The sequence below is a fragment of the Natator depressus genome, chromosome 9 (genome assembly GCF_965152275.1).
Source record: "Natator depressus isolate rNatDep1 chromosome 9, rNatDep2.hap1, whole genome shotgun sequence".
NCBI lineage: Eukaryota > Metazoa > Chordata > Testudines > Cheloniidae > Natator > Natator depressus.
In genome coordinates, this window is record NC_134242.1 from 29,684,845 (window position 1) to 29,700,329 (window position 15,485).

At 41.7% G+C, this 15,485-nt stretch overlaps 1 protein-coding gene across 1 annotated transcript in view; it reads left to right on the plus strand.

Moving 5' to 3' along the window:
- LOC141993421 (phospholipid scramblase 1-like) overlaps window positions 1–14,234 on the plus strand; it is a 47,358-nt gene extending 33,124 nt beyond the window's left edge. Inside the window, exons 7-9 of the mRNA XM_074962964.1 lie at window positions 1,432–1,593; window positions 2,822–2,983; window positions 13,734–14,234. Of these exons, the coding sequence (XP_074819065.1) occupies window positions 1,432–1,593; window positions 2,822–2,983; window positions 13,734–13,793 (384 nt within the window). The 3' untranslated portion in view covers window positions 13,794–14,234. The remainder of the gene's footprint in view (window positions 1–1,431; window positions 1,594–2,821; window positions 2,984–13,733) is intronic.
- The last annotated feature ends 1,251 nt before the right edge of the window (window positions 14,235–15,485 follow it).

Genomic DNA, 15,485 nt, shown 5'->3' on the forward strand with positions numbered 1-15,485 from the left:
CGACAGTTCCCACTGTGTCCATCAGAACCACTGAGGAAAGGCCTACAGTTCCACCAGTGGTGCTCATCAACCTCACTCTGGCTGTCCCCACAGCAGGGACAAGCGTGAAGGAAGTAGCTTTGACAGGTCAGTTAAGAGCCCACCTGGACCATCTCTGAATCAATCCACTTTTCTGTTTGACAACCAGCTTTATTATTTTAAATAAGCTTGGGCTGGGATCACCTCTGATGGGTCCTTGAGACCATAAGGAAGGTTTGGGGCTGTTCTAATTCCCTTCCCACCCCTCTTCAGGTACCCTTCTCACAGGATACTTCTACAACAAGAAGTCAACTCCCTGCTACAGTTGGGAGTGATAGAGGAGATTCTTCAAATTCAGAGCGGGGCTTCTACTCCCATTACTACTTGATCCCAAAGAAGATCAGGGTGGTCATCTTAGCTTTCATCATCCCTGTATTTGATCCCATGAACTGGTTCATGGCTTTCGACCTACACAATGCTTGCTTCCATATCTCAATACTCCCAGCATACAGAAAATTAATGGTGTTTATAATAGAAACATCCTGTTATCAGTACAGGGTCCTATCCTTTGGTTTGTCCACAGCCACAAGGTTTTACTAAGTCCTCGCTGTAGTGGTGACAGTATATCTAAGGAGACAAGAAGTCCTGGTGTATTTGTATTTGGATAATTTGGCTGATACGAGGCTCTTCTCCACAAGTCAGAAACTCTAGGCAGAACACCTTAAACCACTTCGCCTCCCTCTGCCTCATGATTAGGGCTCTGTGTTTGTCACGGAGGTCGTGAAAGTCACGGATTCCATGACTTTCCGTGACCTTTATGACTTCGCAGCAGCCAGTTTTGCTGACCCAAGGGCCGCCCAAGCAGCTGGCTCCAGAGACAGCAGCTCAGGTGGTCCCGGAGACAGCCATACTGGCCGCTGCTAGAGCAGCTCTGCAGCCAGCCAGTGGGGCGGCCCTGCAACCAGTCATACCAGCCGCTGCTCAGGCAGTCCCTGGGGCCAGCCACACTGGCTGTTGCTCAGGCAGCCCATGACTTTTACTAATACCTCTGGCTAAATTATAGCCTTACTCATGATCAACAAGGACAAAGCAACACTGACTCTGAGACAGAGCATAAAATTCATAGGAACAGTGTTACGATTTTGCCAACTTGGAATCTATCTGCCACAATGGACACTGCTATTCAAAAGAATTTGATTTTGTGAACATGTGGGCGCATGCACACCAAGAATGTAATCTGTGTTGACATCTTAAAGTACTACAGTTTCTGTAGGATATATAACCTGTTCTCTGCATTACAGTATTTCTCTATGCTGAAGATTATTTTACAAGCATTTAAAACAAATTGGAATAATTATGCAGATTCTTAACTTTTATCCCACTTCTGTGTTGTGGTTTTTTTTTCTTTCAAAGCTTGAAGTTCAGGCCCCTCCAGGTACACCAGTTGGCTACATAAAACAAAACTGGCATCCCTGTCTGCCTAAATTTACTATTCAAAATGAAGCAAAAATTGATGTATTTAAAATCATTGGCCCATGCGTTGTATGCAGCTGTTGTGAGGATGTTAATTTTGAGGTAGGTAACATTGTTTAAAGTGTTTGTATTCCTCTCTTCTATTTTTAATTAGTTGGTTTTCCTAATAGTTTAATATCTCTAACTGGTCTTATTGTTACTAATGGACCATTTCCCATAAAACTAAGTTGTAATGCATTCAGTAATAACATTTGGTATTTAGATAGTCCAACTGTTTGCATATGAAAATCTTTGAAAACAGTTATCTTAGTAAATAACCCAGGTTTCAAACATTGTCATGATAAATCAACTTTCAGATTACCAAACCATGAGATATTGAATGTTTAGATAATATTTCATCCTTTTTTTCCCCTTTCTTCCTGTTGGAGTGAAGCTTTTAGCGCCAATTAGAGTGTACCTTGCATATATTGCGGTTGTTTTACTGTGGTGGTGTTGAAATCTCTTTAATGTTTAGTGAATTAACAGTGGAAAATATCATTACATTATCTTACTTTAGGTAGTAAAAATAGATTCAGTATACACTTCTGAATAGATTCAATACATAATTTTCCCTTAGTACTGTATTTTTAAGTATATTAATTAAATGACAACTTTCTAGAGCCACTGACTTAATTGTTCAGTACTTGATGTAAATGATCAAAATGGATCAGCATAAGTGGATCGTGTAATTTTATTATACATTATTTAATTCTGTAATTAATTAATTCTTAAACTAATGAAGAGTTAATGAATCCTATTTTCATATTCCAGATACTAGTTTATTCTAAAACAATGTATGGTAATCATAAGCAAGGGTTTGCAAGATCATTCTAAGCAAGCCTAGTAGCCACTATGTTCTTCGGAATAGCCATTTTACATGGCTTTGAACACTGAAACCAGTTTTCAAAAGACATAATGTTGACATATGTCTTCTCCCCTACTTTGGAAAATTATCATGTAATCTTTTAATATCCACGTAGACACCTGACACTGGGTGAAGGAACCTTGATTTACAGCACTTCTAACAGTGTTGCCCTGCAACCTTCTCCATTACTGTGCTGTACTGTGTAGTTAGCACTGATATGAGCCCAAGTTCTAGCCTAGGATTTGCGCCCATGATTTACTGATGTAGAGTCGAGATTACCACAATATTGAATACCACATGCTGTAGTACATAAAACAACCAATATAAATGTGAATATCCTGAAGTTTTTGAATGAGCATTTAAAATGATCATACAAAATCTTTTTAATTATGAGTGGCAGACTTTCTTTGTTTTATTTCAAACTAGGTGAAGTCGATGGATGAAAGTTCTGTAGTCGGAAGAATTTCTAAGCAGTGGAGTGGATTTGTGAGAGAGGCATTTACAGATGCTGATAATTTTGGAATCCAGTTTCCACTGGATCTTGATGTTAAGATGAAAGCTGTCATGATTGGTGCCTGCTTCCTCATTGTAAGTCTGCCAATCCACTAACTTTAAACAATGAATATATATGCTCATCTATATGTTAAAATTGTACTGGGATATGACTTGATCCTGGGCTTATTGAAGTTAACAACAAAGCTCCCATTGACTTTGAGGGTGCAGGATCAGGTTCCTAGGAGGCATGACAAATGAATTATTTCAGATAATGGAATTACATTTGGTGCAATTGGAAGTATAAAATTACATTTAGGAATACACTTATTTATTGCTGATATGCCCGCTCTTGTAAAGTTTCACACCGTTTCTATGCCATAAGGAACCAGTTATCACTGCATGGCTTCTTTGAAGCTGCTGTAGGAGCCATTCCATTAATTAGCTGACATTTACTAAACAAAGAGCAGAGCAACTTGTCCCTTCCCTTGAAGACTACTGTAACCATGACACATCTGGTTTCTGCTAGATGTTTACTGTCAAGCTTGAGTTTTCTGAAAATGGGGAAGAAAACTAGAAGGAAGGAGAGAGGCATATGCATCAGCTCAGGGATGGAAATGTCAACAATCCACCTTGCTCTGTAGCAGCAATCTTTATCAGACCATTATTGATTAACCAGAGCCTTTTCTTACTTGGCCATGTTGTTTTGTGTGACTTTGTCATGCAGATAAAAATACTGGAAACAGCCCTGCTTAGAGACAACAATTTGGCAAAGCACGCAAGCATGTATTTTAAGTCCCATTGATTTTAATGGAACTTAATCAAATGATTGGTACAGGGATGGAATTAATCATATGCTTATGTGTTTTGCTGAATGGGCCCAAAATGCACAAGGCATTATAAAGCACAAATAAATTGTTTGCGTGTGTGTGCTGTGTCTTTTTGTTTTTTGTTGGGTTTTTATGTTTTGCATGTGTGTAGCTAGTCGATTTCTCTGATTGTGGGTGGGCAAAAAAAAAAAAAAGGTTGGTGGAAGTTAAAGAATGGGAATCAATGTTTAAATTCCAGGCCATGTCAAAGAACGAGGTTTCAGATTTCTGTGAAGTGAGGGAAAGTTAAGGAAGTGCCCACTCCATACCTCATCCACATGCTTCTTAGAGTTGTTGCTCAGCTATTGTTTAGCTACTAAATTCCCCTCCAACACAGACACTGACCTTCCCCCCCTCCAATAAAAAAAGCTATTTTTCTTCATTATGGGCACTTTAGTTTGCGGGCAAAATGACAGCTGTGATGTCCTGTCCCTGTAGTTCCTCCAATTTTCTCTATCTCCTCAGCGACAGGCAAGATTAACTAGATTTCCTTCCTGGAGAAAATGGCAACAACATTTTATTTCAAATTTCTGCTTAACAATTCACTTGAATTCCAAGCTATGTCCTAGGACTGTTCTATCTTTTGGTGAATTTTCCCCCTCAGCTTCACTTCCCCTTCTGAGATGCTACATTGATTGGTGCCCCTGCAGGCTCCAGAGAGAAAACTAGACCAAGGAATCTTAAAGGCAAAAAAGAAAAAGAAAAAAGTCAGTCTGGTGCTTTAACCCACAGTCTCTTCTCTCCCAGTGCCTCCTTTATCAAGTTTCTCTTTGGGAAGTTTAGCCACATCTGTGGCCAGAAGTGAATTTTCCCCTTAGCCCCATTATATGTGGGGTCACAGTGCAACTTACCGGGGCAGGAGAGGAGCCAGGAAGGATTAGGGAACCTGGTTATGCTGGACATAATGAAGGCACTGGTCTCAGCTGCCCACTCTGGCTGAAGACCCCTCTGCTTCTATCCCCCAGGCTAAAGAGAGAGGCAAGATTGAAAAAGCTGACAAAGGTACAAAAACGCTCAGGCCTGTGGATACCCAGAGTAGTACTTTAGAGCTGCAGCTGCCCCTCCCTTCCGCTTTAGAACTCAAAGTATCAGGGGTCGGACAAATCAGCAGGCCCAAGACAAATAAAAGGGATGATCTCTAGAACTTGCTCCAGCAGCCACACCCCTGTCTGTGGAGTTCAGCCACTTTCTCCCGCTCCACCTCTCCTTGGACCACAGATGGAGGGCTTTGTACACAACATAGATGCTGCTGATGCTGGATTGTGATAAGGAGACTTCAAGCCTAGACCCCTTCCAACGCTATCAGCTCTATAACAAGCCTCTGAAGATTTTCCAATGGATATCCTAAGCTGGCACCTCCAAGAGAAATGCAGACTCTTCTGATTGCTTTGCAGAAGAGAAGTGTGAAATTTCTGACTTCTGGGAAATCTGTTCTCAAATCTCACTCCCTCCGGAGAGACTGAGAAAGTGCCCCAGTGCTCGAGGGCTGACAGTGTCTCCCTTTGATGGTAGGGAGAGCCCTAATCATCTGAAATGTTTTTGGGACAATCTGAAATCTTTCTTAGCACAATTTCACTCTTCCTTCTGAAGCAGAATCATAGGGACAATCTTCCAAAGGGGAAATAAATAAAATCTACATCTGGTACCCCTGCTTACCTTAGGAGTACAGAATGGCAGATTAAACCCAATAAAGACCAAGCCGCAGACCTGAGCAGATTCCTCTATACACACTAAAAATGATCAAAGTAATAAAACATATATGTTAAATAATCCTAACAGCCTTTGAGGAACAGTGCTGTGAAACTGTGCTCAGGAGGTCTGTGGCTACTCTAAACAAATGATAGCTGTATCTTTCTTCTTGTACTTCCTGGGACGATATCATAAGAATGTGAGAAGTGCTTTCAGCCACACCTAGAAGTTTAGGAAAGTGTTGAGCTGTCATTCCCAACTGTCACTGAGTTACCATACCCTACCACAGCTGCCATTTCCGCTTCCCCTGCGGCTGATGGTGGAGTGACAAAAGAAAGAACAGTCCAGATGTGAACAAATGGTTGGCCCACCGTTAACTTATTTCTAGCCTCCCTGGCCTCAACTTTAAGGCCATAGAGTTGCTCAGGCAGTCATACAAGCCTAGACCAATAGCACAACAGTTTTACAACCAACAATCTTATGAACTAACCTGTAAAAAGCAAAAGGTTCAGAAGTCCCATCTCCCTAGACCTTCTGAGGCAACAACATCGGTCCCATGCCAGCCTCCATTGAAAAGATATTTTTGATGGGAGTTCGAGAGCTGCAAACCAGTGATGCCAACACCTGCCAATTCCCCCACACTCTGGGAATTTTCTAGGACTCTTTCCACATCTGGATTGCAAAAACAACAGGCAAGTGGGGGTATTAAACATTATCCATTCTGGCTATACTATCGAATTTACCTCCCTGCCTCCTCCAAACCCCCCATCCCCATCCCTTTTCAGGGGCCATTTTCATAAGGAGATTCTCAAGCAAGAAGTAGAATCCCTCTTGCAAGCGTGGCTTCAAACTGTACTCACCAAACAAACAGTCCATGAATGCCATATAACTGCGTCCACCAAGGTTTTTATTTCATAGATATTTAGGTCAGAAGGGACTATTATGATCATCTAGTCTGACCTCCTGCACAACGCAGGCCTCAGAATTTCATCCACCACTCCTGCAAAAAACCTCTCACCTATGTCTGTGCTATTGAAGTCCTCAAATTGTGGTTTAAAGACTTCAAGGAGCAGCGAATCCTCCAGCAAGTGACCCGTGCCCCATGCTACAGAGGAAGGCGAAAAACCTCCACGGCCTCTTCCAATCTGCCCTGGAGGAAAATTCCTTCCCGACCCCAAATATGGCGATCAGCTAAACCCTGAGCATATGGGCAAGATTCACCAGCCAGATACTACAGAAAATTCTTTCCTGGGTAACTCAGATCCCACCCCATCTAATATCCCATCACAGGCCATTGGGCCTATTTACCATGAATATTTAATTACCAAAACCATGTTATCCCATCATACCATCTCCTCCATAAACTTATTGAGTTTAATCTTAAAGCCAGATAGATCTTTCGCCCCCACTGCTTCCCTTGGAAGGCTGTTCCAGAACTTCACTCCTCTGATGGTTCGAAACCTTCGTCTAATTTCTAGTTGAAATTTCCTGGTGGCCAGTTTATATCCATTTGTTCTTGTGTCCACATTGGTACTGAGCTTAAATAATTCCTCTCCCTCTCCGGTATTTATCCCTCTGATATATTTATAGAGAGCAATCATATCTCCCCTCAACCTTCTTTTAGTTAGGCTAAACAAGCCAAGCTCCTTGAGTCTCCTTTCATAAGACAAGTTTTCCATTCCTCGGATCATCCTAGTAGCCCTTCTCTATACCTGTTCCAGTTTGAATTCATCCTTCTTAAACATGGGAGACCAGAACTGCACACAGTATTCCAGGTGAGGTCTCACCAGTGCCTTGTATAACGGTACTAAAACCTCCTTATCCCTACTGGAAATACCTCTCCTGATGCGTCCCAAGACCGCATTAGCTTTTTTCATGGCCATATCACATTGGCGGCTCATAGTCATCCTATGATCAACCAATACTCCAAGGTCCTTCTTCTCCTCCGTTACTTCTAATTGATGCATCCCCAGCTTATAACTAAAATTCTTGTTATTAATCCCTAAATGCATGACCTTACACTTCTCACTATTAAATTTCATCCTATTACTATTACTCCAGTTTACAAGGTCATCCAGATCCTCCTGTAGGATATCCCTGTCCTTCTCTAAATTGGCAATACCTCCCAGCTTTGTATCATCCGCAGACTTTATTAGCACACTCCCACTTTTTGTGCCGAGGTCAGTAATAAAAAGATTAAATAAGCTTGGTCCCAAAACCGATCTTTGAGGAACTCTACTGGTAACCTCCCTCCAGCCTGACAGTTCACCTTTCAGTAGGACCTGTTGTAGTCTCCCCTTTAACCAATTCCTTATCCAGCTTTCAATTTTCCTATTGATCCCCAATTACCCAATTTAACTAATAATTCCCCATGTGGCACGGTATCAAACGCCTTACTGAAATCTAGGTAAATTAGATCCACTGCCTTTCCTTTGTCTAAAAAATCTGTTACTTTCTCAAAGAAGGAGATCAGGTTGGTTTGGCACGATCTACCTTTTGTAAAACCAAGTTGTATTTTGTCCCATTTACCATTGACTTCAATGTCCTTAACTACCTTCTCCTTCAAAATTTTTTCCAAGACCTTGCGTACTACAGATGTCAAACTAACAGGCCTATAGTTACCCGGATCACTTTTTTTCCCTTTCTTAAAAATAGGAACTATGTTAGCAATTCTCCAATCATACAGTACAACCCCTGAGTTTACAGATTCATTACAAATTCTTGCTAATGGGCTTGCAATTTCGTGTGCCAATTCCTTTAATATTCTTGGATGAAGATTATCTGGGCCCCCCGATTTAGTCCCATTAAGCTGTTTGAGTTTCTCTTCTACCTCAGATATGGTAATGTCTACCTCCATATCCTCATTCCCATTTGTCATGCTACCATTATCCCTAAGATCCTCTTTAGTCTTATTAAAGACTGAGGCAAAGTATTTGTTTAGATATTGGGCCATGCCTAGATTATCCTTGACCTCCACTCCATCCTCAGTGTTTAGCGGTCCCACTTCTTCTTTCTTTGTTTTCTTCTTATTTATATGGCTATAGAACCTTTTACTATTGGTTTTAATTCCCTTTGCAAGGTCCAACTCTACTTGCCATTTAGCCTGTCTCACTTTATCCCTACGTGTTCTGACCTCAATAAGGTAGCTTTCCTTGCTGATCCCTCCCATCTTCCACTCCCTGTATGCTTTCTGCTTTTTCTTAATCACCTCTCTGAGATGCTTGCTCCTCCAGCTTGGTCTACAACTCCTGCCTATGAATTTTTTCCCCTTTCTTGGGACGCAGGCTTCCGATAGCTTCTGCAGCTTTGATTTAAAATAATCCCAGGCCTCCTCTACCTTTAGATCCATAAATTCTTCAGTCCAATCCACTTCCCTAACTAATTCCCTTAATTTTTGAAAGTCAGCCCTTTTGAAATCAAAAACCCTAGTTGCAGATTTATTTTTGCTAATCCTTCCGTTCAGTTTGAACTGAATTAGCTCATGATCGCTTGAGCCAAGATTATCCCCTACAACCATTTCTTCTATGAGGTCCTCACTACTCACCAAAACTAAATCTAAAATGGCATCCCTCTAGTTGGTTCAGCAACTACTTGATGAAGGAATCCATCAGCTATCGCATCTAGGAAAATCTGAGCCCTATTATTATTATTAGCACTCGTCCTCCAGTCTATATCTGGGAATTAAAGTCTCCCATGATCACACATTTTCCATTAGTATTTACTTTATTAAAAACATTAAAAAGGACTCTATCCATATCCAAATTAGATCCCGGGGGTCTATAGCACACCCCAAGCACTATCCCAGGGGAGGCTCTAATAGTTTTCTTCCCCAATGTAATTTTTGCCCAGACAGACTCTGTCGTATCCATTTCATCGCTTCTTATTTCTTTACATCATCTCTGCTATGATGGAGGAATCCCCAGCAGGTATGCATGAGTGTGCCATTCCTTTCCCCCTCACTAGATGGGATATCATTATGGATGCATCTCTTTTAGGCTGGGGGGCTTGCAGCGCAGGGCACTTGGACTTCACAAGAGACCAGGATTCACATCAGCAATCTGAAAGTGAGAGTCCAGGAAGCTTGCAAAGCCTTTTTCCCGTTCATTCAAGATATCCATATCCTCATCATGTCGGACAATATGACAACTGATTTTTACATCAACAAGAAGGGACAAGTGAGATCCTTTCCCCTATGTGCAGAAGCAGTCACCCTATGGAAATATCACAACAGCAATCAAATCACCCTGTTGGCAACTTACCTTCCAGGGGATCAGAATGCGCCGGTGGACTCCCTCAACAGACACTTTGCTATCAACCACAAATGAGAGTTACATGACTCCATGGTAGACAGTATTTTTGCTCTGTGGGGAACCCCTGCAAGGGACCTGTTTGCCTCTCAAATGAACAAATTGCAACATACTGCTCCAGAGAAGCCATAGTCATCTTCTCTCAGGGCAACAATCTCCTCTTTCCATGGTCAAACCATCTATGCCTTCCCTCCCTTACCACTCCTACCTCAGGTCTTATGGAATATTTTGTCAAGACAAGGCACAAGTCATCATCATCAGCCTCCAGTGACCCAGACTGTTTTGGTTCCCAAGTCTCTGATGCATGTTGTCTCTGTCGCTGATCAACATTCAGTCTTCTTCCAATCTCCTGTCCCGGGGAAAGGCAACATCAAGCATCCCATCTCCCAAGCACTCCATCTCAGGGCTTGGTTTTTGGATAGGTGTAAATAATACAGCATTTGTGTTCTGAAGCTATGCAAAGCATTCTTATTACCAGTAAAAAAGATTGCAGTAGAAAATGCTACACTGACAAATGGAAGCATTTCTCTTGTGGGAGCAACAAAAACGTATATCCCCAGAGATTACAGGTATTCCCCTTATTTTGGACTCCCCCCCCCCCCTTCAAAACAGTGGGTCTTTCCATCAACTCTTTACCAACCACCTGGCAGCAATCACTGTGTACCACCCACCTTCACATGGTTACTCAATTTTTACTCCTGCATTGACTACCAGTTTTTGGAAGGGTCTGCTCAGAGTCTTTCTGCCAATAAGGAAACTTACTCCTCAATGGACTTTAAATCTTGTTCTTTCAGTGCTCGCTATCCCTTTGAACCACTAGATATGTGTTCCATGTCTCATGGATAGAAGAAGATGGCATTTGTGGTAGCCATCACTTCAGCCAGGAGGGTGGCTGAGCTCAGAGCACTGATAGCAGATCTGCCTTACACTATATTCCCTAAAGACAAAGTCCCATTGCATTTACATCCCAGGTTCACCCCCAGAGTAGTTTCAGAGTTTCATCTGAACTAGTCAGTTCGCTTACCTGTGGTTTGTTTTTTTTCCCCCCAAAACCACATGCTTCTGAAGAAGAGAAGAGACTTCATTCCCTCAATACGTGATGAGCCTTAGGGTATGTCTAGGCTTAAAATGCTACAGTGCGCCTATGTAGCACTTCAGCATAGACACTCACTGTAGCAACGGGAAGGGTTCACCCATTGCTGTAGTTGATCCACCTCCCCGAGAAGCAGTGGCTAGATTGACAGAAGAATTCTTCTGTCGACTTAGCGCTGTCTACGCCGGGGGTTAGGTTGGTATAACTGTGTCTCTTAAGGGTGTGAATTTTTTACACCTCTGAGAGAAGTGGTTGTGCTGATGTAAACTCTCAGTGTAGACCAGTCCTTGTCCTTTTACCTACAAGAGACAAAACCAATCAGAATATCTCCCAGATTGTTTATTGCTGTAGCAGAAAGAGTTCAAGGTCAAGCTATGTCTTCTCAGAGGATATTTAAATGGATCCTGGTCTATTTCTTACCCTGCTATAAGCTGTCTAATATTCATCCTTCTCATGTGGTGTGGGCTTATTCTACAAGAGCACAAGCAACATCGGTGCTGTTGCTTCTAGAAGTACCTCTGCGTCACATTTGCAGAGCAGCTACTTGGATTTCCAGCCACACATTTGTGAGGTGATATGCTTTAGTACAGGACTCCTCCACTGATGCATCTTTTGGGATGATGGGGATTCAGACAGCTCTGCCACCTGCAACCTTGCACCCTCCTCCTACGTGAGTACTGCTTGTCTGTCACCCACAGTGGAGTACACATAGGGACCAACACTCAAAGACAAAGAGAGGTTCTTCACGATGTGAGATCCCTATATGTATTTCACTACCCACCCTCCTTCCCTTTTGCTTTAGATTGTTCTTGGATTGTAGTAGAGAAGGAAATGTCACCTGGGCAAGGATGAGACAACCTACCTTTCATACGCTTTAGGAAAAGGCGAAGTGCAACCCTTGATCAATAAGATCCCAGCCCTCCAGACATGCCCTATGCCTTCCTCGAGGAAACAGGTGTGCCGTCTTTTAGGACTGGCTGATACCACTGATTTTATTCCTGAGTTCTCAACCATTGTGGCCCCTCTTACCGATCTTCTCAAGAATGGTAGTCCAAAGAAGAACCAAAGGTTGTGAGGAGGCCTCTCAAACCCTGAAAGCCCAGCTCTGCTGAAAACCCGTCTTCTACAGCCTCGACTTCACCAAGTTGTTCCTGCTGCAGACCAATGCTTCGGATGTGGGCATAGGGACCATTTTATCCCAAGTAATGGAAGGTGATGAGCACCCCATCCTATATATCTGCTGGAAGCAGTTCCCAAGAGAGAGGGCTTACTCCATGATTGGAAAGGAAGCATTAGCAGTAAAATGGGCTATCAACTAGCTCTGCTACTACCTTCGGGGTGCTCACATCATGCTAGTCGCTGACCATTCCCCTCTCCAATGACTACAGGCCATGAAGGATAATATCCCTGAATTATGCATTAGTACCTCTCCTTCCAGCCCTTTTCTTTCCACATCCAACACCAGGCTAGCAGAGCACACCTGAATGCTGACTTCTTTTCACAAGGTGGAGGAGACCAGATGGGGGAGGTCAGATTCCAAATGAGGTTATGGGGATGGGGGAATGTGTGACCATGTAGAGAAACTGCCTGCCAGCACAGCAGGAGCTAAGGAGAACCTTTGAGCCCTGCTAGCCCTGCCCTATTATACCTGCAGCTAATGCCAGGCCTGGAGCGGGTAAAAAAGGAGAGTCTAGCCTAGTTCAGGACTGACTGGCAAAGACAGGAAGGAGCAGTAGCCTGCCGGCCAAGGCAGCCAACAGGGAGCATGTTCTGACTCCCAGCCAAGAGAGACAGCGGAGGAGACCTAGGAGCCTTTAGTAACTGTAATGGCAACTGAAGTATCTGTCTGACTGCAGCCCAGAGACATTGTGGAGTTTGGCAAATTGATGGCTGCCCCTCTTGAAAGAAAGAGCTTGGAACTGCAGTAGGGCACCACCCAAGATCCGCAAGAGGGCGACCTGGGCGGCAAGCCACCTTAGCATATTGGACTATAGGGGCCATGCCCCAAACTAAATGGACTCTGGTAGGAAGTAGCCCAGAGCAGTGGATTTAGAATCCCTCCTCAAAGAACCCCCTGTTCAGTGGTCCGCTCACACAGGGCCCTGGGCTGGGACTCGGTGGAAATGGGGGTGCCCAGGTCCTCCTAGCCGTCCTGCCTGAAAGACTGAGGCACCTTAACCAAGGAAATAAGGGGCCTGACATCAGGCGCTCCAACAACTAGGCCGCCTGGCTCTCTACACACCTTGTTACAAGGAGAAACTCACCACCACCACACAGAGAATATAATTAAAGCATCTGTAATTTAGGAAAGAAAGATGGAATTATCCTTGTGTAAAAGTTGTCTCAACAAGAAAGAAATTAAGAGGTGGGGCATTCCCGTCCCCTCCTCCCCCACCTCCCCCAACTCCGCTAATGACTGACAGGTCTGGCTCTGTTCCCAACCTGCAAGCAGGTTGGAGTATGTAAATAACAGATATATGGATATTACCTAAAAATAAAGTACACTTTCAGGTAAGCTCAGATCATTTTTCCTATTCTTAGTACAAAAAAATCGTCAAATTTCACTTTTTAAATGGTAAACTAAAAATAAACTTTTTTATGTTTGGCTACTTTTATTTGGCACACAGCAACTATGTTTGTTCAGAAATCCTTATTCGTACTTTTATCACTGACACGGCATGTGTTCTTAAGAAAGTAAACTTTGAAGGTTGTATCAAATGACCCAAGGGGAAGAAAGCATTATTTTGTATTTTCTGCAAAAGAGAATTTAAAACCCCCATGAAGTTTTAGTTCTCAGAATAATCTCTAAAAGCATTAAGATGACTCTGATCTACATACCTGGCCTCTTAGAACTATCTAATTCTATGTTCATTTTCTTTGCTGTTTAGGATTTCATGTTTTTTGAACAAACTGGGAATAAGAACCAGCGAGCAGGAGTGTGGCAGTAGAATCTATTGTTGGGCTTAAAACGTGCTTACAGAGAAAAGTTTCACACGGCTTTGTGCTCTTTTTCTAAAATATATTTCAAAAATCCAGTGTATATATAGAACATGTCTGGATCTTTTGCTTATTGCTAGTTTCTTTTGTAACTTAGGGTATCTATTGCCCTATTTTATTGTTTTGATATTGCAAATACAATTCTATACCTCTGATATAATATAGATTAGATCTGTATAAATAATGTGAAATGTTTGTGAATCTTCCCTGACTAGAATATGAACTGCAAAAATGATTTCTTTATTCTTGTGAGCACTTTGTAGAAGATCTTTTATGGTACTGGAAGACTGGGAGTAATCCTCTGTCACTTGCACAAAACTACAGTTGATCCTACAACAAGGGCAGATTTTTTAATACTTTGTCAATGTTTTATTTTAAAATATATATATATACACACATATACATATAAAAAATTCAGTTCTCTCTGTAATATCTATATATTGTATATTAAACACTGTAATCCTATATTTTGTTTAATTATGATAAAATAGATATTAGCATTCATATTTTGATGTTTATAATCTATTGCAACTATATATATATATATATATATATATATATTAAAAGAAAATAACATTATATGAGAGCAGAGGTGTAAATGAAAGGTCTGTTTCTTCCACTATCTTCATCCGCATCTCACAATCCAGATGCAAATTTGCCCAACAGAAGTAGAGTGCCTCACTGTAATGTAACTGTGTGCTAACTGATACTGGCAAAAGTGATTCCTAAAGACATTGTATACAGCTGGTAGTCTTTCAGAATTAACAGTTTACCCAAGCAAGATTAAAGCAGACCTAAACCCTTTTTAAAAATAGACTTGTCCCACTTACCTAGAACATGAGGGAGATTTTGGTGTTCTGGGTTAAAATTTGTTACAGTTATTGATAGGCCACTTTTAAACTCTTTTAAAAGCTGGATCATATAGTGGCCTTTAAACTCATCTTATTTTGATGAACTTTTGATTCTTTGTAGTATGATGGAAACATAATTGTATGGCGGCTTGTACCTTAGAGTGAATCGTCTTTCACTTGCTCAATAATTACAGTTGATCGTAGAACCAAGGCAGTTAGGTAAACATATTTAGAGAGAAAAGAAAAAAGTCGGAACAGTTAATGATTTCCCTCTCTCTTTGCTCTGGTAATATCACTCCTCCTCCCGGCCACTGGTCTAGGCACTAGCTATCAGAGGTATTTAAGAAGACTTGGTAAGTTAATTTATTTGTAAACTCAGCAAATTAGTATGGAAATAGGGAGAAACAGACATAAGACCCCATGACGCTATTTTTATATAATCAGTTTTCAACTGTTTTGTCTTCTCCTTTTGATTATGGTTTATAAGCATATTTATTTGAACTGGGTAAACAAATGAATACATTTGTCAGTTCCCAGCCCCTATTCTCACAAGCACACACTTGCTTCTCAGTCCCAGATGTTTATTACATGCTAAGGGCGGCATTTTTGTGTGAGTGCCTCCGTCTGTGTGATATTGTTGACAAGCCTATTCTAATGACTTGTTCACTTTTCTCAAAATACATTCCTTTTGTTTAGTTATTCAACCTTTTTAAACGTGCCAATGACTCCGCTGAAATAACAAAAGACCGATGAGCCATAGGACTCCTCTGCATAATGCCCATATTATTATTT